At 37.2% G+C, this 27,886-nt stretch overlaps 1 protein-coding gene across 1 annotated transcript in view; it reads right to left on the bottom strand.

The window, feature by feature from the left end:
* Positions 1-27,886, bottom strand: part of LOC127447536 (protein TANC1-like) — a 257,213-nt gene that overhangs the window by 208,048 nt on the left and 21,279 nt on the right. Inside the window, exon 2 of the mRNA XM_051709485.1 lies at positions 25,261-25,344. Coding sequence (XP_051565445.1) covers positions 25,261-25,312 — 52 coding nt within the window. The 5' untranslated portion in view covers positions 25,313-25,344. The remainder of the gene's footprint in view (positions 1-25,260; positions 25,345-27,886) is intronic.

Consider the following 27,886-nt stretch of genomic DNA (forward strand, 5'->3'; position numbering starts at 1 on the left):
AAGTTAAGCTGTTTTTGCACTAATGCAAAACTTATTCTTTTAACAATGTTATCCATATGTTTGCATCCATCAAGTTACAAATAAAAAGAGAAAATAGTCACCTTTCATGTGTAAAGTATTTAATTGACTGGATTATTCAAAATAGTCACTTTTATATACATATACATATATATATATATATATATATATATATATAAATTACATTTTATGTTGAATTTCCAGCAAAAATGTTGTGATGTATTGTGGCTATACCATTACCTTGATTTTGGTCATACCGCCCAACCCTTAATGCTTACTACTGAAAGGGTGGGAGGTACAAGTGAGTGTTGCTGAGAAAAGAAACCAGAAAAACGAGGCCTCAGAGCAAGGTTTTTCATGTTTAATATTTCACCAAACTGTTGGTGTACTCTCCCACAGAGAGGCCTGAGATAGATTGCAATACAGTCTGAATGGACAAGAGTGATTCAGGCTTCAGATTTCATTGCTCACACATGAAAAACAAAGATAAATGTCCTTTAAGAATGCTGGAGGGGAATTAATATCCTGTCCACAAGCTGACCTGGAATCTCAACTATTCTAAGAACATCTCTTATGTATTTACAGTAGAATTACATGATAATGTGACAAGGGGAAAAGCGGTGTATTTTGAGGTTTCACGTAAAGATAACTATGTCAACCTGGTGTTGTCATATGTACCGGTAATTCAGTACTAAAATAAAAAAGATGTCACGATACCAGTGCTTGTGCAGTACCGAGCACCGACTCAATTCAGTCAACTGTCTGACTGACTGACACACGACTGCTTTTAAATGCTCACACGCTTATTTGAGCATGTGCTTTGTTACCCGTTTTATACTGAAATGCACAATGAATCAAATTAAAATCGTGATACGTTCTAGTGTGATTTTAAAACAATCTTAGTCTGCATCAGCTGTGTGCTTTAAATGAATATGTGAAGCAGACCGCTCATAACTCCAAACTCCACAGACATTGAGAATCATTCACATTGATAAAAGATGATAAAAGCAGAATACTAATCCACTGTGAAGCACACAGCACATGTAGACTATATCATAATTAGGGTTGTTCCGATACCAACATTTTGGCTTCAGTGCGATACAGACCTGGTACCTTGGTTTATATACTAAATCGATACTTTGGCAACAAATAAATAGCCTCAGATTACTGATGAAATTACACAGAAAAGAGCTTGATTAAAACAACTGCATAAAGTCTTGCAGTTGCGAATTCTGCAGTGTTTAATTAGCTGAATACATAAAGCTTTAATCAAATAAAATATAATAATTAATTTTCAACAAACACAGAATTTTTTTAGTCAAATAAAATGCCGGAAAAATTCAGATTACCTGTGCAACGGCTGAATCAGAGTGTGCTGATATTCAGTACACTTGTTTTTGTGATATTGCTTGCATATAATAATAATAATTATTATAAATAATAATGATAATAATAAACCACTTATTTTTAAATTATTGTTATTAGTAGTATTATTGCTATTCCATTAAATATAACATGTTTCTATATAATAATAATATTTTTCTGTCATTATGTCTTCAATTTCACACATCCAGTTAAACAGAAAATGTATGTTGACGGGACTTTTATTTTGACGGACCTTTGAGTTACTCATGTTTGGCAGTTTTTAATAAGGTCTGCATTCTTAATGAAATGCTGAAATACTCACAAGCTGAGATCTCACTGGAGAAGGAATCCATGTAATTGTTCACAGCTGTCAAACACTAAACATACTGCTTTATGTGTATCATGTGCGATCTGTGTGTGTGTGTATGCGTGTGAGAGTGAGAGAGAGCACATTGGCAACTCTCGCTCATTCTGAAGTGTGCAGCTTGTTTAGACTGCATATAATTGAATTAAATGACATCCTTCTGCTGTTTAATGATCACACTTGGCCATATCAAGATTTTAATTTGATTAAAAATGTCACATCTCGTAAGATTTGGCTAATAGCGCCATGCTGTAGTATGGTACTGAAATTAGCAATAAGATAACATCGTTTTTTGGTATTGCGATATTTCATTAGTATACCACGCAACCCTAACCTTTATATCATTAAATCACAGCATTTGCATATAACGATCACACTGGGTCATGTAGCGAACTGTTTGTACATCAGAAGAAGTGACACTTCCATCAAAACCACACATCAAGGGGGCCTGGGTAGCTCAGTGAGTATTGACGCTGACTACCACCCCTGGAGTTTGCGAGTTCGAATCCAGGGCATGCTCAGTGACTCCAGCCAGGTCTCCTTAGCAACCAAATTGGCCCGGTTGCTAGGGAGGGTAGAGTCACATGGGGTAACCTCCTCGTGGTGGCTATAATGTGGTTCGCTCTCGGTGGGGTGCATGGTGAGTTGAGTGTGGATGCCACGGTGGATGGCGTGAAGTCTCCACACGCGCTACGTCTCCGCGGTAACGCGCTCAACAAGCCACGTGATAAGATGCGCGGATTGATGGTCTCAGATGCGGAGGCAACTGAGATTCGTCCTCCGCCACCCGGATTGAGGCGAGTCACTACGCCACCACGAGGACTTAGAACGCATTGGGAATTGGGCATTTCAAATAAAATAAATTTTTTTTTAAAAAAAGCTCACGTCAAAATAAAAGCACAATTCAAAATGAAATCTAGATGCCTGAAATTGAGGAAACTTCAACAGAAATATATTACAATTGTATAGTAAAATATAAGACTCCTTGCAGTAATAATAATAATAAAAATTAAGCAATATATCACAAGCAAGAGTGCTGTTGTACTAAATAAAAGTTTGTTTAAAAATGCAATGATGTGCTGAAAAGTAATTATTAAATGTTTTACTAGAAGAATTCATTTGATCAGACACCATTTGGATGATGGAATTAAATTAAACTTTAAAACATGGAATTCTGGAAAAATAATTTTAAATAAAAATTTAGAAAAAGGATGTGGAAAAAATAAAACAGATTTCAGTAAGGCCCTACTTAAAAAAAAAATTGAGAGACACTCGAAGGAAACATGCATTTCTTTTAATTTGTTGTATTTAAATTGAACTTTAAATAGGTTAAAGCAGTGTGTTCAATAGCACATTACCATATTAGCATATTTTTGCTGTGGTATCGAAACTGGTATCAAGAACCATGAAATTTCACTTTGACTACTGACATTTTTGCATTGTGACAAAACTAGTCAACACTATTATCAGAGTTGTACAACAAAATAAAAAATACACCTATAAACTACAAACTTAGGTCTAGATTCAAGAATTTACATTTTCTAGAGAATATATAAATATATTTGCATGTATAGAAATGTAAATAACTAACAAGTGTACACAGAAATACATTTTCAAATCTGACACAAATGAGAATTAATACTTATATTTCCTTATTTTTGTATTATTGTATTAATTTCTGCAATTTTTTAATTTAATAAATAAATACAACAATACATACACATGGAAATAAAAGTATAAATACTCACTGATGTCAGATTTAAAAATCTATTTATTTATGTAAACTTTTTTTTATTTTCTACATCTCTTTGAAAATGTAATTATTTGTTTATTTTTAAATTAGCTAACTTTGGCCTTCAACTGATGCGACAGTGTTGTGGGTGGTTGCTAAGCAGTCCTGTGTGTTGTTTAGCACATTGTTATGTGGTTGCTAGGGTGTTATGGGTTGTTGCCAGGCTATCACAGTCACTACCATAGGAAAGAAAAATCTCAAGTGATATTTTGTTACTATTTCAAATGTTTCTCACAGACAGCAATGAGATTCAATGAAGAGAAAATGTTGACTTTTGCTAAATTCTCCTGGTTTTCAGATGTTTCTCCTGAAAAAAAGACCCCAGTTTTCTAACAAGTCGCCTCTAGAGTTTGAAGATTATCTCATTTCTAATTAAATTCTCCCAAGACCAAATGATCTGACCTATGCTATCCACATTAATTGTATAGCTCTACACTCCTACTGTTTGCCAACAATTGGTGTCTATTTCTATTTCTCCAAAGGAATTTTAGGTGAAACATATAAGACAAAGTTGATACTTAAATTAAATAAAACGGAGAACTCCAGAAGTCTCTTGAGTTATAAGAGAGCAATAAAATGCTCTCTGTTCTCTGCCATCTTTCCACCAACACCCCATTTCACTGAGCTTAAATTAGCATTCTAGCCCTCCCTGGCAAGACTGAAACAACCTGAGAACATCAAAGAAATCGAAGCATTCCATTCCCGCAGTAGTCTGGACACAAACCAACCAATCTAAACTCAGCGAATTGTGTCCAGTCACACATAAACACTGAGACATGTTTTACCAGCTACACACACACACACAGCTGAAACAACAGTGTTGGTGAAGAGCCCACTGACCGCATTCAGGTCATCAGAGGTCACTCCTAGACAGAAATGGCTAAACGCTGTCCTCTGTCACTAATTTATGGACGACCTGCTGTGGAAAAGTCACAAAGATTTTTGTTTCTGTTACACCAGGGAATCACCTCAGCTGAAGACAGGCTGCATGAAGATAATTATTGTGACTATGTTTTGAATAGTATTCAAATACTCTTCCAACAATTTCTGCAGTCTTTAGTACATATAATGCACATAGTGTGAAAATCACAGCATGTTCTATTTTTAATGTACTGTTGAAATCTGAAATGAGCTTCCTCCTATTGCGTTGAGGATCTGCATACACCTTTTGCATTTGCGGGTCAATTTTGACCCGGTGGAATTCAAGCTTATAAATCATTCATAACCTAAAACTATTTTGTAAGTCATTAATGGGTTCCTAACTGTTCATACATGTAAAAGATTGAGATTTTTGGCATGTTAACTGACAAATGTAAAAGTTATTAATTCATATATATATATATATATATATATATATATATATATATATATATATATTTAGAAATAATAAAATGTAGAAATTCTTTGGCATTTCAAAATATACATTAACTACAACAAAACCTGTGTGATTCATGTGAAGACATCTTTTTTATTAACATTTCTGTGAAATTGTATCTTAAGATAACATAATATACAATTTATATTAACATCTAAAGTGAGAATTACTAGCCATTAGAATGATTTTCCTATTACTCATAACTGCTCAATACAACTTGGGGGTCAAAAGTTATGAAGCAACGTATTCTTTTTCAAAACAATTGTACAACTCAAGTACACAACATTAATATTTATTTACTATGTTTTTTGTTTTTTCTCCCCAATTTGGAATGCCCAATTCCCAGTGCGCTCTAAGTCCTCGTTGTGGCGTAGTGACTCACCTCAATCCGGGTGGTGGAGGATGAATCCCAGTTGCCTCCGCGCCTGAGACCGTCAGTCCACGCATCTTATCACGTGGCTTGTTGAACGCGTTACCGCGGAGACACAGCGCGTGTGGAAGCTTCACGCCATCCACCGCGGCATCCACGCACAACTCACCACACACCCCACCGAGATCGAACCACATTAAAGCGACCACGGGGAGGTTACCCCGTGTGACTCTACCCTCCCTAGCAACCGGGACAATTTGGTTGCTCAGGAGACCTGGCTGGAGTCACTCAGCACACCCTGGGTTCGAACTCACGATGCCAGGGGTGGTAGTCAGTGTATTTACTCACTGAGCTACCCAGGCCCCCGATTATTTACTATGTTTTTAAACAAAATCTATTCTATTTACTTGCATGAACTGCTGAATGTTGATGTGTGAGTTTGCTGTAAACTGGTTCAGCATCAGATGGCTGCAGAGTAAAAAAATTTTTACTTTGATTTAGTTTATTTGTTATGTTTGTTACATCTGTCATGTCTGTTTTGTACAGGAATGTGTGTGTGTGTGTGTGTGTGACTGTATATATGTGTGTGTGTGTGTGTGTAGTCCCAGTGAGAGACAAAGTGTTGGGAAAGAGGTCAAATGTAGTTTTAAGTGTTTATAAGTAAAAATCTAATTCATAGATGTACAAAAAAATCTACATAATATCATGTGTAAAGCCACAATTGATGGCCGGGTCAAATATGACCCGCGAAACAAGTAGGCTTATGCAAACTGTTCTCTACTGTATATAAGATAGTCCTAAAGAACAAGGCTTAATGTCAAAATGAAGTTGAATTGATATACAGTTGGTGTAATTAAACTTAAAGTGAAAGTTTTGGTTAGTTTGTCACCATTTCATTTATTAGATTTCATTTAACAATGCATTATATTATAGTATCTAAATATTTCATATAGATTTATTACATGTACGTTCCTTCCTTTTCATTTTGTTGGATGTTGGTAATATTAGTTCTGCTTTCACTTGTTGCCGCTGGGAGTGTAATAAGGGCGCTCTCTCGTGAGGTAAATAAATGACAGGAGAATAGAGGAAGAGCGCATGTTTCTGGACTTTACCGGTGCTAATGTTAATGCTGTTTGCTCAGCAATCATTTAATAAAAATAAAAACAAAGCAGCGCAAATAAACTTTGAAGCGAGCAGACTATTTATTTATTTAATAAATCGTAGCTCTTTGCGATTTAATAATCGCACGAGGTCATATCGCGATTTCGATTTTATTTCGATTAATTGTGCAGCCCTACTACCCATGTTGCAATGCTCTTAACTTGACCTATCATTTCAAGTGGGACAAATGAACAGGAAGTATATGAACCGGTCACAATGATTTTTTATCTCTATTTTGACTTATTATTTTATCTGACTGCCAAAAGTTAAGATATCTTTACACAATTAAATTAATGATGCACAACAGTAGACAGTATACAGTGTAATAGGGCTGGGAATTGCCACAGACCTCCTGATATTACAATGATATTTACTTGGCAATTTATATATTATGAATATATTATGATTCTGTATGTATTGCGATTTGATGTTTTATTTAGCTGTGTTAACCCCCTTATTTTTGGAAATAAATGTTTATTGAAGAACAGTTGTGTCTGTCATGACAAATACAGAAATAGCAGGTAATGGGTAGAGATGTGCAAAACTTCCAATTATCATAATTGATTAATCGACTAGGAAAGAAACCCATATACTGTTCAATTAAACTGCAAAAAATCATTTTCTTATTTGATATTTTTGTCCAGTAAAAACATGTTTCAAACTAAATATATTTACTTGAATTGACAAGCAAAATGGCATAAGATATTAAGTCTTGTTTTTAAAGAAATCTGATAAAATTAAGTAAATGTTATGCTAATGGTAAGAAAATAAACATGTTTACCCTTTGAATTAAGTTTATTTTTCTTAACATATTGTAGTTTTTTCTTGTTTTAAGCATAAATATTACAACATTTTGTTAGATTTCTCTCAAAACAATCGGAACTATCGGTTATCGGCAAAAATATTTGCAGATTAGGGATGTCCCGATACCATTTTTTAAAGACAGAGTACGAGTTTTTCTTTTACTTTTTTTGGTAAAAGACTCGCCGATACCAAGTTCGATACCTGTATTTTTTTTTTATTTTTTTTTACTGCATATCAACTTTTAATTTCAATTTTATCATCAAAATGGTGTTTAAATAAATAAATTCATTAAAATAAAGAATACTATAAAAAATAAAATGAAAGTATAACAATTAATTTTCAGCATGATACTGTATTATTGTTAACAAATGAAGTGTTTTTATTCAGAACCTCACAGCACAATCTAAAATACATTGGACTTATATTTTATCAAATAAAGTGCTGCACTACAGAGCATCTCAGATGTAAGATATTGCTTAAATATAATACAATTACTATTGATTTATTATTATTATTTGTAGTATTGTAGTACTGTCAATACACATTCACAAGTGCTCACATTTGCAGCGCGCCGCTCATGCAAACTATATATTTATATAACTGAATCCCAGCTTTTACGGTAAAATATTCTCACTAGGACATAATATGATTTTAATTTGTGCGCTGCATGTTTACGTAATGACTTTTGTACGTCAGATGGTATCGGTTTTTCGTATCGGAGCATTTTTACGAGTACGAGAACCAGTACATGAGCGCGGTATCGGGACATCCGATACACCTATACATATATACATATATATATATATATATGTATAAAATCTTAATTTTTCTGGTTATTATTGGAATTTTGGTTGCACAAAAGAGCTTTTGGGGTTTTATTCATTTTGAAAGACTAAGAAATCTTTGATCATTCTATAAATTACTTATAAAAAAAATATCGGCCGATTTATCGGTTATTGGCCTTTTCCACCACCTTAGTTATCGGTTTCGGAAAGATCTGCTATCGGTTGACCTCTAGTGAGCACAGCGTTTTTAACAGGGTGACTAATGAATATTCAGCAAATAAATAGGCTCTATCACTAGATCACCATATTAAGCAAAACCTTAAATGTTTTTAATAAAATTATGTAATATTTTTTACATTTTATTTTTCCCCCCACCCCTACAATGTATACAGCGCAGCATTCTGAATGTAGTAAGCTCGCATTCCATTCCAAACATATCCTGTGATTTAAATACAGAAGCACTTCAAAAGAACACTTGGGCCAAATCTTCTGCTGATAACATTCACATTCACACGAGCCCTGCATTCCTCACCTCCATACTGCCATCAATGTGGTAACTTCCCTGAGATCTAACAAACTGATCAATAGTTCACGTGTCCTTGTGACAGTCTGTGTAAGGCCATGACACTATCAGTCAATAAAACAAAAACAAATGCTCACACATCCACAGGAAGTGCAAAGAAAGTCCTGTGTTCCCGATCTGATCAAAACTGTGGTTTTCAAAATATTTGTGAAAAGACAACCTGCTGTGGGACCTTTCAAACAGTTTGTGTGTGTGTGTCAGCTGCTGGGTGTTGCCAGCTTTAATGAGATAAAACCAACTCCAATTATGTGGATCCCTGATAAGGCATAATTTAATGTGCTGTCTGCTTGAATTTAACTGGGCTTCAATATTCCACTCCACTCAGTTGAGAAGAGCAACAACAACTTATTTATGGTGTTTTAACAAATAAATAAATAAATGGGCATGAAATATTGATTTCAGTTGAAGCCATGTTATTATGTGAGAATAAAGAGAATAGAAAGTGATCAAGAGACATGAAACTAGCAAAGCTAAATAGGAAATCGGTTGCATGAAACAATGGTCAGTTGTACGGTTTAGTAGGGCTGTACAATTCATCAAAAAAATAATCGAGATTACAATAACAATTAATCGAGAAAGTGTCAATTACATATTTACAACATATTTTTTGTCTGTCTGCAAGAATGCAATGAAAAATCAGAAACTTTGTAAATAGCATGTTACGAGCCTTTAATAATAAACAAATAGATTTCTGTTCTAATTTTGTGAATTAATCACGTCATCATCTCTGGAATGGATGACAAGGAAAGATAATAAAATTACTAGTCTTTCACACTGTAATGAAAATATAAAAATGGTCCATTCAGACTTTTACATTTTCAAAACTGTCTCTCAGGGGATACTCCTGAGCCCCCATACAGTATCAAGCACTTCTATGCCCTCATACTTTGGTATCTGAATGTAACAAAATATAAAAATAATATGAATGTTAAAATTACACTGGCGGCCAAAAGTTTGGAATAATGTACAGATTTTGCTCTTATGGAAAGAAATTGGACTTTTATTCACCAAAGTGGCATTCAACTGATCACAATGTATAGTCAGGACATTAATAACATGAAAAATCACTATTACAATTTGAAAAAATGTGTAACTACTTCAAAAAATCCTCCATATGCAGCAATGACAGCTTTGCAGATCCTTGACATAGAGTCACATGGGGTAACCTGCTCGTGGTCGAGATTAGTGGTTCTCGCTCTCAATGGGGCGCGTGGTAAGTTGTGCGTGGATTGCGGAGAGTAGCATGAGCCTCCACATGTAGTGAGTCTCCGCGGAGTCATGAACAATGAGCCACGTGATAAGATGCACAGATTGACTGTCTCAGAAGTGGAGGCAACAGAGACTTGTTCTGCGCCACCCGGATTGAGGCGAGTAACCGCGCCACCACGAGGACCTACTAAGTAGTGGGAATCAGGCATTCCATATTGGGAGAAAAGGGGATACATTTTTTTTTTTTTAACAAAAAAACAAACCAAAGAGACCACTCCAAATTTTAAATCAGCATCTCTACATGTATGTCAGCCATTCCATTCCAGTGTCTGTTGAATTCCAACATAAGCACACCTAATTGTACTTAATGAGGCACTGATTAGGTGATCACCTGAACCAAATCTTATTTAATGAGGAAAAGTATAAAAACCACTGCTGTGGTCATCACTATCCTCTTGCAACAGGGCCAGATGGATGGCAAAAACAGTGCTAGTAGTACCTCAAAAGTAATTGGAATAAAAAAATAAGTACTGACCATGCCAAAGAAGTTGAAAAGAAAAGTTTTCAGTGAGGAAAAGAAGGGTTCAATTCTGGCTGTACTGGCAGAGGGATACAGTGAGCATCAGGTTGCTTCCATCTTTACAATTTCAAAGACGGCGGTTCATAAGAACAAGGTCAAGCAGCAGACACTGGGGACAACAAAGCTACAGAGCGGCAGAGAGCAAAAACGACTCTCCACTGACCAGGATGACGCCAACTCATTCAAACGTCACTCAACAACCGAAGGAAGACATCAAGTGACCTCCAAAAAGAATGGCAAACAGCAGCTGGGGTGAAGTGCATGGCGAGGATGGCTCCTAGGGGCAGGGCTGAAGTCATGCAAAGCTAGATAAAAGCCCTTCATCAGTGAGAAGCAAAGATGAGTTATCCTGGAAGAAAACGTGCTTCCTTCTGCTCTGACAATGTTCCCCAACTCTGAGGTTTGTTTTTTTTCCAGCAGGACAATGCTCCATGCCACACAGCCGGATCAATCAATGTGTGGATGGAGGACCACCGGATCAAGACCCTGTCATGGCCAGCCCAATCTCCAGACCTGAATCCCATTGAAAACCTCTGGAATGTGATCAAGAGGAAGATGGATGGCCACAAGCCATCAAACCAAGTCGAGCTGCTTGAATTTTTGCGCCAGGAGTGGCATAAAGTCACCCAACAGCAATGTGAAAGACTGGCAGAGAGCATGCCAAGACGCATGAAATCTGTGATTGAAAATCAGGGATATTCCACCAAATATTGATTTCTGAACTCTTCCTAAGATAAAACATTAGTATTGTGTTGTTTAAAAATGAATATGAACTTGTTTTCTTTGCATTAGTCGAGGTCTGAAAACGGCATCTTTTTTGTTATTTTGACCAGTTGTCATTTTCTGCAAATAAATGCTCTAAATGACAATATTTTGATTTGGAATTTGGAAGAAATGTTGTCAGTATTTAATAGAATAAAACAACAATGTTCATTTTACTCAAACACATATCTATAAATAGTCAATCCAGAGAAACTGAGAATTTTGTAGTGGTCTCTTAATTTTTCCAGAGCTGTATGTGTGTATACATATATATATATATATATATATATATATATATATATATATATATATATATATATATATATATATATTTTCTTTCCATTTAAAGCATTTAAGCTTAAAGATTCAAGTGATTTTAATAAGGAAAATGTAGAAAAATTATACCAAACAATTCGGGCAAATTAGCTTAAAAAATTGTGACTTTAGCTGACAGGTGAATGGTTTGCGTCCCTGAAAAATACAAAATAAAGAAAAAAATTTGGTGGGGTCAGTGAAATTGTTGGCAAAAATCTGAACTGATAGCCTAAAAAAATCCTTACCGTTGAGCCCTGGAGCAATTGTAATTTACCTTAACAAACACCACTAAGTAATCCTTAAGGTCTAATTTAACAAGAACATCGTAACTCATTCAGTCGCTAAAAATCATTAAGAACAGTGATGGGAGCTGACCGAAGACTGCGGACACCTTTAAATCTCAAACTCATTACCGGAATACTTTAAAACCAGGATGAAAAAAGCAAAACCACAAAGTCAGATGTGTGTGGAAAGCCCACAGATGTGGTGTGGATCAAAATAGAAAAGATTTTTAAATAGAAAAGAAAATGCACGCTCATGTTTGTGCCAGCTGGACGAAAAATTAATTGCACACAAGCACACAGGCTCTTTTTCCTAGTGAGCTGCCTTGATGTCTGCTGCCTAAATAAGCAACTACCATCTGAGACCCTGTCCAGACTGACACATTTTCGTCTGAAAACGCATGGCTAATGTTTACGCCTCTCGTCCACACTGGAATGGTGTTATCCTCCACCCAAAACAGAGCATTTCAGACACAATTCAGTTTGGACAAGTTTGGCATTAGTATGTCGCCGAACTTACAACATGAAACTCAAATACGCATAAAAATACTGAGCATGCACAAATATTGGATAAAATAGGAAATTAAACATTTTATTTAACTATTTTTATCGATACTTTTCGGTATCAAATGAATGAAGTACATTTGTAATCTTACTTCCTCTGCAATTTTGGGATATTTTTTTCACTGCAAAGCATTCTGGGATTGCCTTCTCAATTAAGGATATACACGATGCTGCATCAGAATTGTCTTAGATCTCACACTCTTAGGGGTTCACACCAAAAGGCGTTTTTGCGATAAAAAGCTAGATGCAGAGCAACAGATAGAGCAGAATGCATAACTCTTCTATGCTTCTCATTGATGATGGGCTTTTATCTAGTGAGACAGTGGGAGGAAACCTAGGAGAATGTCTGAATTACAGATTGGTGATTGTGAGGTCTTTGGCATCAGGAAGAGTTTCCATGATCCTTTTCGAGCTCCCTGGAGCATTGCTCTGGGCCAAACCACCAACATTTACTTCTCAACCGTATAGTTAAAATATGATCAGACCTTTCTCCTTCACCCAATACTGGGGTGCACCGATCGATCGGCCACCAATCTAAATCAGCCGATCTTCGTCTTAAGTCAGTGATCGGCCGATCATGCCTAGAATCAGGGCCGATCTTTTTTGCAGCATGCAGGGAATCACACATACATTGCTACTCTAAAGAATGAGCACTTTCTCAGCCCTTGATGCATGACAGTGTGACCACTGAAGGGTGATCTGTTGGCAATCCTAAGTATTCACAAATTTAAACTTTCAGACATATTGTTATTCAGATGAATATGCAGGTTTGTTTTTACAAATGTGTAAGAATTACATGTGTATGAATATTAAGTTGCCCATTTTCTAGAGTCATTACGGTAGTAATTCTGACTCGCTGCACTGTGAGCACGGAGAGGATAAAGAGACCGCAAACGGGTATATAAACGAATTAAACAACAAAAAAACATGCGTATACAAATCTGAGTATATGTGATGTAACGTGAGCCGTGACAATCATACGTTGTGAGAGATAGAGACTGTTTGAGCGTTCATGAGCACTTTAAGATTCATTACCTTCAATATGCTCACTCACAGTGTCAATCAATCATGCCTGCTCTGCAGGTGCTCTCAATATCTCATCAGTCACTCATCTCAGCACTATTCTGTGAGGATCCCAATTTAAATCAGATTAATGTTGGTCACATTACCACTAATCACAGCAATTACATTTTAACCATAACAGCACCGCGTCTTCGTGCATTTGCTTAATAATTAGTGATCTGTGTTACAGCAAAACGCCAAAGACAGTAAACAAATCATAGATATTAATGATTTCTTACTGGAGCAGTTTTGGAGCTTGTAATGGATATTTTTCTTATTTTTGAACGTATCTCTGCTGTGTGTGATGCTCTCATGGTTTTAACTGCCTATCAGTATGTCACAACAGGGCTCCAGATTGCGACTAAAATGGTCGTAAATGCGACCAAAAATAATTGATTGCGACAATAATTTAAAGTCTAGTTGCCATTGGCAACAGTCGGGTTGTGTACGTTCATATGCGGTTTTGTCAGATATTATCTTGAGTTATTGAATACATCTTTACAGCGCGCACCAGTGTGTCTCGCGCAGTTTTCACCCGTTCTGCTGTGACCAGCTCGCTGCACCGCACACAACAAACCCAGCGCGAGAGAGTTCTGAACAAATTACACTTTTGAACCAGGATTTTTTTTTTCATGAATCACCCGAAAAGAACTGAGGGTTTGAACTCAGGAGCTCAGCTTAGAATCAGATTCACTTTCTCAGCGAATCAGCCATCAGTGTCCTCACATCTGGGAGTGTAGACATTTCAAAATAAGAGTCCCATGTGTATTTTGGGCTTCTTTATAATTAAAAGTCACGTATTGTGTACCAGTTTTTTTTTTCTTCTGGTAATTATTGATTGGGATTGGAGTAGCACAATAAACTGCATCTAGGATTTCATTCAATTTGCACTCTTGTAGTCTATGTGTCGACTAAAAACAGCCATTTGGCTCCTTAATGTTATCCTTGAGTCATTTTTTAGTCTGGAGCCCTGCACAATGACCTTTTGATATTGACAACAGAACTATTCATAACTGCTTCAAAACAAATAAATGTTAGCAATTCACATTTAATGTAATTTTAATGTAATTTTGGTAACTTTATAAAAAGGTTCCATTTGTTAACATTAGTTAAGGCATTAGGCATCATGAACAAACAATTAACAATATCTTTTTACAGCCTAGATTAATTGTAATATTAGTTAATAATATTCATGTTCATTGTGAGCTCATGTTAGATCAGTGTGCATTAACTAATACAACTTTTGATTAAAAAAATTTAATAGTATATTTTGTAACTAACATTAAGTTCATTAGTTCATGTTAACTACAGTAATGTTGTTAAATAATGTTAATAAATGGAACCTTTTTGTTAAGTGTTACTGTAATTTAACTGTGTGAGGCATACACATATAACTTGCAAAAGTGTGGCAAAAAGGGCACTTTTTTAAAAAATCGGTATCGGTCAATCTTAGTGTTAAAATATTAGAGATTGGTATCGGACACAAATTTCCTGACCGGTGCACCACTACCCATTACTCTTACAAATCACCATGAACCTCTAACATCTGATGACAAAGCAGCCAATACTAGGTCAATATATTACTGAACATCAGTGTCCCATTGGCCAAGAGTCGAACAAGTCAAACTTCTCCCACACTGGCCCCAGGCCATCCTTATTGTCCAGCCCTGTTCAATACTCTAGAACTGTTTGCGGACATTAGTAACTCAAGACAGGGCTAGAATTAAGCTCTTAAGCTTTTCAGAACAGTAATGTGATATTCAGTACAGTGAAAGAACAGCCTACACTCCTCAAATTCAAACATCTGTTCAGACACCACGTGCTGCTATTCATCTTGAGTTTGTAGTGCACATGTCCCAGCCAGCCAGAGTGTAAATATGCCATTACTTCCCCACTGGGACATCAAATGGCATGACGACAAAGCGATTCAGGCATCCACCACATCAAGAGCTGAGAAAACATGTCATTCCGGATTTAAAGCAACAGCAGGGATGGACCACATGCAATTGTCCCAGTGGAAGAGAGGAAATAAATTGCAGAAAGACCTGTTACTGGGTCTTTTGTAATTATAAAGAGTGGGTAAAAAATAAATAAATAAAGATTGTCCGATTACTCACAATCTTCATTTGAATAATCCTGATCAATCTTTAACTTTAAACCAGGGGTGCTCATTACGTCAATCGTGTGATCAACCAGCCCACCACAAGACAAATACTAGTTAACAGAACAAAAGAAAAAGAGAGTAGAGAGAGAAAATACACAACTTTCCAATTTCTAAACGTTTACTTGAATACATTATACTGCTGTTAAAAACTTCATGCACGTCCACACTTATACATTTTCGTTTGATAACGATTCTTTTTCGCTACATTTTGGCCCTCCGTCCACACCAAGAAAACATTTTTAACAGCAAAAACGGAGCTTTTCGAAAACGCGCGTCTTCGCGCTGTAGTGAGGACAGTGAAAAAATTACGTATTTGTCGTCATGTGACGCAGTCATGTGATCCATTCAACTCAAAACAATCAAGATGGCGGCCCATGCTGTAGTGCCGTTCTTGTGCTGTATATCCGCTTTGATAGCATTGTTAAAGTTACTTTACACAACCTTCACATTACATTCCTTCAAAGGCGATGGGAAGTTTACTCGGAATTGCTGTCCGGCGACGGAACATGAAGACAATTGTGTTGCAGACCGTACATGGAATGGTGATTTTTCGCATTCGTAGTTAGGGGATTTAAGCATTTCAGTACGTTTCAGTGTGGACGAGCAACTTTTGGAAAACGCTTGAAAACAGCATTGTGGATTGAGAGTGTTTCAAAATAAAAATGGCGTATTCAAATGTATCCGGATTATTGTGGACGTAGCCTAAATACATATCTTTGTTCTACAGTTTCTATTTGTTCTATTGCTTGTAATTCGTTTCTTTGTTTTTTACTTTATTACCTGTACTGACCGTTTACTTGTTTTGAAAAATTTATTGATAATTTAAAACAATGTTTACTCAAGTTAGTACTATCAAAAGTGGTCGGGGTGGGTAAAAATAGCGATTTCCCAATGCACTGCGATATTCATTTGATCGATCTCAATATCGATTCTTTAATCCCAAGATCAATCTTTTACTCTAAGCGCAGCCCTCCACTACAAGAGGAAATTGCTCACATTTTGGGGGGGGGGATTTTTCCCCTTTTTCTCCCAATTTGGAATGCCCAATTCCCAATGCGTTCTAAGTCCTCGTGGTCGCGTAGTGATTCGCCTCAGTCCGGGCGGCGGAGGACGAATCCCAGTTGCCTCCGCGTCAGAGACAGTCAACCCGCGCATCTTATCACGTGGCTTGTTGAGCACGGCTTCACGCCATCCACCGCGGCAACCACGCTCAATTCACCACACGCCCCACCGAGAACAAACCACATTATAGCGACCACGAGGAGGTTACCCCATGTGACTCTACCCTCCCTAGCAACTGGGCCAATTTGGTTGCTTAGGAGACCTGGCTGGAGTCACTCAGCACGCCCTGGGATTCGAACTAGCGAACTCCAGTGGTGGTAGCCAGCGTATTTTACCACTGAGCTACCCAGGCCCCAATTGCTCGCATTTGTAACCAAATATGCGACTAAAAAATTATGTATTTTGGCAACTGGCTGGTAAATGATTAGATTTCACTCACCATGAGTGAATTGTGTAGCATAGTGGTGGAGTATTCAGCAGCGAGATCCTTTCACTGCGTTGTGAGAGTAAAAGTTGTTCCGTGTAATGTGTGTCCAAAGACAAGATCCACACAACCGATTTGTCATTGAATAACATCTCTTTTAATACCCTTTCTGTTCTTTACAGTCAGTTGTTCATAAACATTTAATTGCAATCAGGCATAGCACATATGAGATCGTCATTCAAGTCTCTCTGGTTAACATGCGCTCAATTACAGATGCTGTTTACAGAAATGCCGGGTTTCTTAAAGAGACAGTACCGGTTTTTAGCACATGTTCAACAAATCAATGTAAATACCAGTGAATAGTACAAATTATGCAATTAAACAATAAACATGTAACAAAATATAATATATGCAATATAATATTTATTGATTAAATACACAGATTTTTTTAAAAGCTAAAATATGACCTAAATGATGAAAAACTAATAAAATATAATTAGTATATTAATATTTTCATATTGTACCTAGTTAGAAGGTCACCTGTAGGGGCCTGACCGATAATCGGATCCGATATACATAATTTTTCTAATTATCGGAATCGTTATTTAGTCTGATCTGATTGCTGATAAATTTTAAAATGCTCTCCGTTGGCTCAGATGCCACCGCCTCTCTCTGAAAGGTTACTGCTTGTAGCCTGGCACAATGTCCCGCCCACAGTATTATCAGATTGGTTATATGTCACGAGTAAATGACCAATCAACACTGCACTCTGTATTCATGGGGGAGAGATGGGAAAGAGGAAAGCAGCGAGAGAAAGGAGCATCACTGAGAAGACAAGCTGTTTTCAAAGGTAAGAATGCAGATACTAAAGTTACAATAAACAGCGGGTCCAGACCCTGGATTTGTTCCCTCCGAACCGTGAGACATCATGACAACGGTTGCCCCATCTCACCATTTCAACACTTTAGGTTAGCAGCACGACAAAACAGAGGAGCTGTGTAAAACGCAAGCGCTCGAGGGTGTAGATAGCACTGATCTTTCAACGCTATATCCTTGAATATATTTGAACACTTCATTAATGGCCTTTCGTGCTCCGCACGCGTTGCCTCTCACCACCGACCCGCAACATGAGGCGCCGCATAGCAGAGCTGCAGATACGGTTATTTTAATGACAGTAGACCGTAGCGGAGAAAAACAGTGAGCAGCAATATAGATGGATACCAGCATCTTTCGCTAAAACACACTGCACAAAATGAAAATGAAGCAGAAACAATCTTCATGTGTCTGAAATGACTCCAACTGTTCAGCTAAGCAATGTTTATGACAGGACAATTTATTGTGGTTCCATAGCACCTTTAGACTAGAAATGATTTTCTTTTATCTAAAATTAGCTTTATTAATCGACATGTTTTGAACCTATTGATAATAAACAGAGATTTTTGTTTAAATTTTGTGAAAATTAATCAGAGAAAACATCATCTCTGGCATGGATGGCAAGAAAGACAACAAAAACTTTCTCTGCTTATGATGAAAAACATTTCCATTATTTGATAGTCAGCCCAGTTATACTTAAACTGCACTATTTAGATGTACATTGTTTGTTTTTGGTAGATTTGCATTTTAAGGAAAATATAAAAATGGTTCATTAAGACGTTTACATATATTTTCTCGCAGGGGTCACCCCCGAACCCCCATACAGTTTCTTTCCTATGTATATATAAACGGTAGAAGATCCCCCATAATCCACTACTTTGGTTATCTTTGGGCCACAAAGTCCTCATTCTTGCCCAGTTCCTAAGAGACTTTTTGACTGTTGATTTAAAACGTAAATTTTTATTGCAAATGTATATCGGCCCTAAATATCAGTTATTGGTCTCCTTCATTACTAATAATCATTATCAGCCCTGGAAAAACATATCGGATGACCCCTAGTCCCCTGAATAATTAACAGCATTATCTTGGAGAGAATTTATTTCATTACAGTTGTGCTCAAAGGTTTGCATACCCTGGCAGAAATTGTGAAATTTTGGCACTGATTTTGAAAATATGACTGATCATGCAAAAAACTGTCTTTTATTTAAGGATAGTGATCATATGAAGCCATTTATTATCACATAGTTGTTTGGCTCCTTTTTAAATCATAATGATAACAGAAATCACCCAAATGGCCCTGATCAAAAGTTTACATACCCTTGAATGTTTGGCCTTGTTACAGACACACAAGGTGACACACACAGGTTTAAATGGCAATTAAAGGTTAATTTCCCACACCTGTGGCTTTTTAAATTGCAATTAGTGTCTGTGTATAAATAGTCAATGAGTTTGTTAGCTCTCACGTGGATGCACTGAGCAGGCTAGATACTGAGACATGGGGAGCAGAAAAGAACTGTCAAAAGACCTGTGTAACAAGGTAATGGAACTATATAAAGATGGAAAAGGATATAAAAAGATATCCAAAGCCTTGAAAATGCCAGTCAGTACTGTTCAATCACTTATTAAGAAGTGGAAAATTCAGGGATCTCTTGATACCAAGCCAAGGTCAGGTAGACCAAGAAAGATTTCAGCCACAACTGCCAGAAGAATTGTTTGGGATACAAAGAAAAACCCACAGGTAACCTCAGGAGAAATACAGGCTGCTCTGGAAAAAGACAGTGTGGTTGTTTCAAGGAGCACAATACGACGATACTTGAACAAAAATGAGCTGCATGGTCGAGTTGCCAGAAAGAAGCCTTTACTGCGCCAATGCCACAAAAAAGCCCGGTTACAATATGCCCGACAACACCTTGACACGCCTCACAGCTTCTGGCACACTGTAATTTGGAGTGACGAGACCAAAATAGAGCTTTATGGTCACAACCATAAGCGCTATGTTTGGAGAGGGGTCAACAAGGCCTATAGTGAAAAGAATACCATCCCCACTGTGAAGCATGGTGGTGGTTCACTGATGTTTTGGGGTGTGTGAGCTCTAAAGGCACGAGGAATCTTGTGAAAATTGATGGCAAGATGAATGCAGCATGTTATCAGAAAATACTGGCAGACAATTTGCATTCTTCTGCACGAAAGCTGCGCATGGGATGCCCTTGGACTTTCCAGCACGACAATGACCCTAAGCACAAGGCCAAGTTGACCCTCCAGTGGTTACAGCAGAAAAAGGTGAAGGTTCTGGAGTGGCCATCACAGTCTCCTGACCTTAATATCATCGAGCCACTCTGGGGAGATCTCAAACGTATGGTTCATGCAAGACGACTAAAGACTTTGCATGACCTGGAGGCATTTTGCCAAGATGAATGGGCAGCTATACCACCTGCAAGAATTTGGGGCCTCATAGACAACTATTACAAAAGATGGCACGCTGTCATTGATGCTAAAGGGGGCAATACACAGTATTAAGAACTAAGGGTATACAGACTTCTGAACAGGGGTCATTTCAGTTTTTTCTTTGTTCCCATGTTTTGTTTTATGATTGTGCCATTCTGTTATAACCTACAGTTGAATATGAATCACATAAGAAATAAAAGAAATGTGTTTTGCCTGCTCACTCATGTATTCTTTAAAAATGGCACATATATCACCAATTCTCCAAGGGTATGCAAACTTTTGAGCACAACTGTAACTGAAATATAACCATATGAATCGATATCCACCGTGACCATGTCCGTGACCTGCACTGCAGACTTAAAGCAAACCATTATTAATCGTCAGCCTAAATTTCATGATATTTGCCCAACTTGTGACTTCACAAATCGTTCATGATTTAGAGAATGTGGGGGGCTGTCTGTCACAATAAATATCATATTAGATCTCAAAGGTTGACAGTTAGTTCAGAAACTATGAGTAAGAATTAGGCTCAAGGACTAGCCTAGACTGTATAGAGAAAGGAGATGAGAGACAGATGGGAGTGTTAAAGCAGTGATTCATGCATGTTCAACATGTTCCTACAACTAAAAACAACACATCAGGAAAGAAACAAGGGATGTGCCCATGGTAACCTTGTCTTATGAAGGTCTCTGTGATGGTTTGCCAATTATGTCATAAGTTGAAAAGGCACAGACACTGATGCATACTTAACTGCACACACACAGATGATCTCGAGGACAACCTACCAAACAAATTCCTACACAGATTCTCCTGAAATCATCAATTCAAGGCTATTTTCACACGGCAGCTAAATACAGCTGTCACTCCTCTTATTAATATTTAGTTTTGTGCACACAGGCATGACAAGCACATTTACATTAAATCCAACTAGATATTTATGCAGTGATGTCACTCCTGACACATTTTGTCAGAGAGTATTGTCTTTATCGCCACATTGTTCGGTATTTAATTCATTATATTAATAATAAAAAAAAATTCACTAAGCTCACGGTGCCTATACAATTTGAATGCAAGACATCTAAAACCTTTTGAAAAAGACTTTGCATCAGGAGCATACCTAAAATGCCTTATAGAACTGGGTATCGATACAGATTTCACGATTCGATTCCGATTCACAAGCTTTCAATTCCAATTTCGATATCGATTCATATGGGTATATTTCAGTCACAATGTCCATTTTGCTTAATATGAAAGAAATTCTCTCTCAGTTAATGCTTTTAATTATACAAGGGACCTTTAACACAATGTATCTTGAATATAAGTGTATTTTGTATATAAATGTATTTTTTGTTCATACTTCTGCCAATGAGGTAAAGAAAAAATATACACTTATTCAAGATATATTCTTTGAAAGCAAGTCTAAATATCTTATATGTTGCTTCTCAGGTAAATGTATCTTGTTTTAAGGATTTTTAGATCTTTAAAAATATTTAAATATTAAATATTATATGCAACATTCTCCAATAAAAAAATAATAATTCTTCTGCAGTATAGCTCCTAAGATGTTTCCTTTTTAGACGCTCTGACATGCAAGTTTTGCTTAAGCGGAATGCCAGATCCGGCTCCGCTTTATTTCATTACGACACTGCTTCTGTTTTGCATTATAATTCCCTCATACTTTGCAATCTACATCACCTTTTAAGCTGTTTGAAAAGTCTGGAGTGCAGTGCTGCTCTCGCGTGCCATCAATAGAGTTTCATATGATCTCATGTTGCATTAAACGAGATCAAACAACTATCTGACAACAAAAATTATTGTTGACGATTTTTTTATTGTTGACGTTGCCGATTAGGTCGACTGATCATTTCAGCCCTAATGTAGGCAGCTCACTAGGTTTTGGAACAGAGCCCCTTTGGCCAAGTTTCCATAACTATTTCCACGGTAATGTCCCATTATCTCAAGTAAATGCAAAATATCTCACTCACACACACACACATATTTCCATCTGATGCTCCCTTAAAAAAGTTCAACATTCCTGCATGTCTGTTCCACAACAGTGGGATTAACCAGAAACAACACCATAAATCCAAGTTAGCTAATAAATCTGACACTCCGATCAGTTATGAGCTGACAGATCTGATGCATAACCACATGACAACGTCAACAGAACCTCAGGCCTATCCAAATCATTTCTTCTTAGGGATTCCTTAATTTAGAAGCTACCTTCAAGTCTTCTTACTTCTGATGGAGCTCATTCATGATCCATGATTCAACCAAATAGATGGAGAATGATTCATCCAAAAGCAAGACATCAAGGTTCCCACACATTTTGGCCAATGAATTTTGATGACGTTTCTGGTTATTTGTGATTCCTGTATAATAAAATTGTGTTTAATAAATGTATTTTAAAAATCATTTAATTGCAAATGCACTGACAAATCAACCTCCAGCCAAAGAATTACTTTAAACTAGTCAACATGAAATGTTTTTCGTAATCCATATTACTTCCTGTAATGCAAAAGGATATAAGAAAAATGTAAAGCAGGAATTGACTGGATGGTAAAAAGTGAGCGTTACATACAAAAATGGAGGAGAGGGGTTGAAAAAGTCAAATGGATTTAAAGTGAAGCAAGTAAAGAAGTAAAGCAAGTAATTGCATTTTGATAGAAGATTACAAATACATTATGTTCGAAAAAATGTACACTAATGAATCGTGCATAATAAGACCAGACACATGCATTTAAGGTCAAAGTATACTTTGGTTATCTGTGTGCCACTATTTTTCGTGCACAGTGCATGACGCAAACTAGAGGTAGACCAATTTATCGGTTTTACTGATTAATCGGTGCAGATAGTTGCTATTTGGCACTATCGGTTATAGGCAAAAATATATGCCTATAGCTTCCAAGTTGTTTTTTTTTTCTTTTTTTCTTTCTCAACAATATACTTCATCTTGTGAAATATATATATACATACACACATACACACACACACACACAGATGATCCAAAACATTACGTTCACCTGCCTAATATGCTGTTGGTCCTCCACGTGCACCAAAACAGCGCTGACCCACCGAGGCATGGACTCTACAAGACCCCTGAAGGTGTCCTGTGGTATCTGGCACCAAGACATTAACAGCAGATCCTTCAAGTCCTGTAAGTTGCGAGGTGGAGCCACCATGGATCGGACTTGGTGCAGCACATCCCACAGATGCTCAATCGGATTTAGATCTGGGGAATATGGAGGCCAGGGCAACACCTTGAACTCTTCATCATGTTCCTCAAATCACTCCCGAACAATGTGTGCATTGCGCATTATTCTGCTGAATGAGGCCACTGCCATTAGGGAATACCATTGCTTTGAAAGGGGTGTACCTGGTCTGCAACGATGTTTAGGTAGGTGGCACGTGTCAAATTGACGTCCACATGAATGGCTGGACCCATGGTTTCCCAGCAGAATTTTGCCCAGAGAATCACACTTCCTCCTGACTGTCGTCTTCCCACAGTGCATGCTGGTGCCATCACTTCCCCAGGTAAACAGCGCACATATACACAGCCGTCCACATGATCTAAAAGAAAACAGGACTCATCAGACCAGGTGACCTTCCACTGCTCCAAGGTCCAGTTCCGACGCTCACGTGCCCATTGTAGGCGCTTTCGACGGTGGACAGGGGTCATCATGGGCACTCTGACTGGTCTACGGCCATGCAGCCCCATACACAGCAGGGTGCGATGCCCTGTGTGTTGTGACACATTCCTCCCGTAACATCATTACAATTTTCTGTGACTTGTGCCACAGTAGACCTTCTATGGGTACGGACCAGACGGGATAGCCTTTGTTGCCCACGCGCATCGAAGGTCCTTGGTGCCTAATACCCTGTCGCCGGTTTGTGGTTTGTCCCTCCTTGGACCACTGTCGGTAGGTACCCACCACTGCTGACCAGGAGCACCCCACAAGTCTTGCCATTTCAGAGATACTCTGACCCAGTCGTCTGGCCATAACAATTTGGCCCTTGTCAAAGTCGCTCAGGTGTTTACTCCTGCCCATTTCCCCTGCATTCAACACGTTGACTACGAGAACTGATTGTTCGCTTACCATCTAATCTACCCAGACCTTAACATGTGGCCTTGTTAGGAGATGATCAACATTATTCGCCTCACCTGTGTGAATGATGTTTTGGCTCATCAGTGTATATATACAGTATATACAAAACTCTTCATCTGGTGAATGTATAGGCTATTAAAAGCTTAATTTGTTTTAGTATTGTAATGGAGCAAGTCTCTATCATTTTTAAATAAAACGCCCAAGTGTATTTCAGGCTTGTTTATAGTTAAAAATCCCACATTAAGCACCAAATCTTAGATTTGGTTGCCCAATAAACTGCCGTTCATATTTTATTCGTTTTGGACTCTTGTAGCCTTAATGTCTGTGCTTGCCATAGTAAGGAAAGACTATGAAATGTTTGATCATTCTATAAATCAATTTCACAAAACTATTGGTTGATTAATCGGTTATCTGCCTTTTCCACCACCTTAGTTATCGGTACTGGCAAAATTAGTTGACCTCTAATGCAAACTTCATCATTAACACAGTAAGTGAAGCCCAGTTTTTCTAGACACGCAGATTTGTGCAACTGTGTGTGTCATCTGCACATGCGCTGTCATTTACTGTAATAAACAGTATCACAAAACAGTGTGTATGCATCGAACACATCCGTATGCACTTGTAGTCAAAAGGGTTTACTTTGAAAGCCTACAGCACTCGACCATGGTCTGGAAATCTTTCAGGTCTGGAAATCACAATTTAAAAACTCACTGAAATTTCCAGGTGTTCTATGACCGTGGGAACCCTGCAACACACACATACAGACACTCTCTTAGCTTCTCTGTTGTGTTCATACCTGCTTCCTTCTTGCTGTTTTTCCCACTCTTCTTCAGCACAGCCTTAAACATGGCGTGACACCAGGAATCCCTTCACAATCAAGCTGTGGAGAAACGGAAGAGCTCATGAAATATCAGGATCTTACACAATTGCTTTGGTAAAATCAGAAGCATTTACAGTGTAGAATCGGACCGTTCTCCACTGAAACATTAAAAATATATTTATAGCCATGGCGGTATTTTCAACAAGAAATAAATCTAAATAACTTCTTGTATATTTTATATTGTATATATCTGGATTTTTCCCACAGTGATCCCACTCTAATGTGTGATCACTGGTAGGCCAGCATGGAAAGAATTCTTCAATATTTGCACAGAGCAGCTCTGCTCCGCTTTCTTGTTATTCCGGAAAACAAGCTAATGGATTCCCAGCATTCCACATCTAATTGATGCAACACAGGTGAACTTGGGCATTCCGTGCCACTTGTCATGATAATGGTGCGGTTACTTCACCTCTTGCATATTCTTTCTTAGAATTATCCACACGGGTCAAATATATTAAAACATCTCCATTTATCAGGTTAGACTGTTTCTGCGTTGTAATAAACCATATTGGGTATGCGTAAAATATCCCTTTAAAATTATCATTAGCATTGGGTCTGGAAGGTATAACTAAAATTATTTTGTCTCGATATTGTCCAGCCTTTTGAGGGCATTTGATATATACGTCAATATTCATTTATTTACTCTAAAATGGCTTAAAAGGGAATTTTTTTCAATCCGAGGAAGGAACCACCATTTTGATCAAACAGACATTGTTGCTTTAATTAAACATGTAGATTAAGAGGGCCTCATTCATGAAACTTTCGTAAATATATGAGTAAATTTCGGAGTAATTTGCACGTAAAATGAAATTGCCGGTGGATTCACAAATGCTTTGTACTCCCCAGAATTATTAGTAAACAATGTGTTTGTTAGCTTATTCTAAACATTCATTCATTCACAATTATCATAATCCACGCCCATGAAAACACCATATAAGGAAGGCACCAGACTCGCTAGTAAATGCTGTTAACATCTATGTGGAACAGTAATGAAATAGTTTTTATGAATGAAGTGCATTCACATGGTAAAGTTTTGATATAGCAAACACTATAGCATCTCAAAGAAAGTGAGGACTTATTGTCATCGCATGTTTGTGCTGTCATATAACGACGCTCTTTTGTGAATCAAACTGTTTTCAAGTTAATAAAAGTGGTTTGACATGAGTGTAAAAAATGAGGAGGATGTTCACCACCATTAACCTTCTCTGGTTCAGTTCAGCGCCAGCATCATTTGTGAAACTTCTCGAGTAAATCATGATGGTAACAGTGATATACTTACAACTGGAAGAAACTTCAGAGAAATTAATAAAATACCTGAAGACGATTTTTGACCGAAACGCTGTAAGATATCACAGATGTGCAAGCTATATGACAATGTGCGGGCTTTTGTATGCACTTTTTGTATTGTGCATGCATCTGCCCACGATGTGTTTATTTATAGATTTAACAGCATTAGCACTGACCATATGTTATCAACTGAACGCGATTTACAGATGCCCATCCTAAATTATGAAACCTAATTTATAAACTGTCTATCCAGTCACGTTAAAGGGCATACATTTTTTTGAGAAAAATCAAGCACTTCTGATAAGCAGAGCTGAGAAAAAATTATACTGAAAATGAATTCAATTCAATAATTAGTGTTATTTTTTTAAGGTAAATTTCACTTATTTAATTATATGTTAATTTTCTGATTACATATTTAATTACACTTCTATTAAAATGTAGTCATGACAGTTTGCCTGAAAAAACACAACACGTACGGATGTCTAATGCACGATTTACACGTGGTCGGGTGCAGGTGTACATTTAGTTTGTACCAACTAACGTTTTGAAAATACGAAAACTTTCATGAATCAGAGAATTTACGTCAGAATGGCTTTATGAAACATTAACACAAAAATTTGTTCTGCTTGTGTATAAAATAAAAAGTTTAAAGACAGAAACTACTAATAAAAGTGATATTATTATATTACGAAAATAATATTGAATATTTTGCCCTACTGAAATGCTCGTCCAACAATAAGGCATTGATTTTGAGTTGGGATGCAGATGTAAATTTACTGGTTACAACAAGAAGATTATCTATAACATCTATAAAAAGTAAAAAGTTAACACCTAATTTATAAAGCGCTAAATTATTCTGACAGTGCGACTAAATTGGGACTCCTTTCATCAGGTTTTTGTTGATTCTTGGAAATTTGAAGGCAAATAAAACCAATTATATTTTTCTACAATCATAGAGCATTTGAAGAGAGCAGATTATATGCTGTTATAATAGCGGTATATCAACAGCTAAACCTATATGCCGCTGGCCCGCGCAGCTCCACATAATACATGACTCCAAGTTTTAACTGTACGTCTGACCATCTGCAGTCTTAAATATGTAATATATCTAACCCTAACCATAACTGTAATAAAGTAGCCTCAAGCTTTCAGTTAGTGTTGAAACATTAGATTAATCTCATTCTGGTGTTAGTAGTATAGTGAGAGACATTTTTGTGTGAACTATTCCTTTAACAGTGAAATACATAGTGTGCCT

The sequence above is a fragment of the Myxocyprinus asiaticus genome, chromosome 10 (assembly GCF_019703515.2).
Source record: "Myxocyprinus asiaticus isolate MX2 ecotype Aquarium Trade chromosome 10, UBuf_Myxa_2, whole genome shotgun sequence".
Classification (NCBI taxonomy): Eukaryota; Metazoa; Chordata; class Actinopteri; order Cypriniformes; family Catostomidae; genus Myxocyprinus; species Myxocyprinus asiaticus.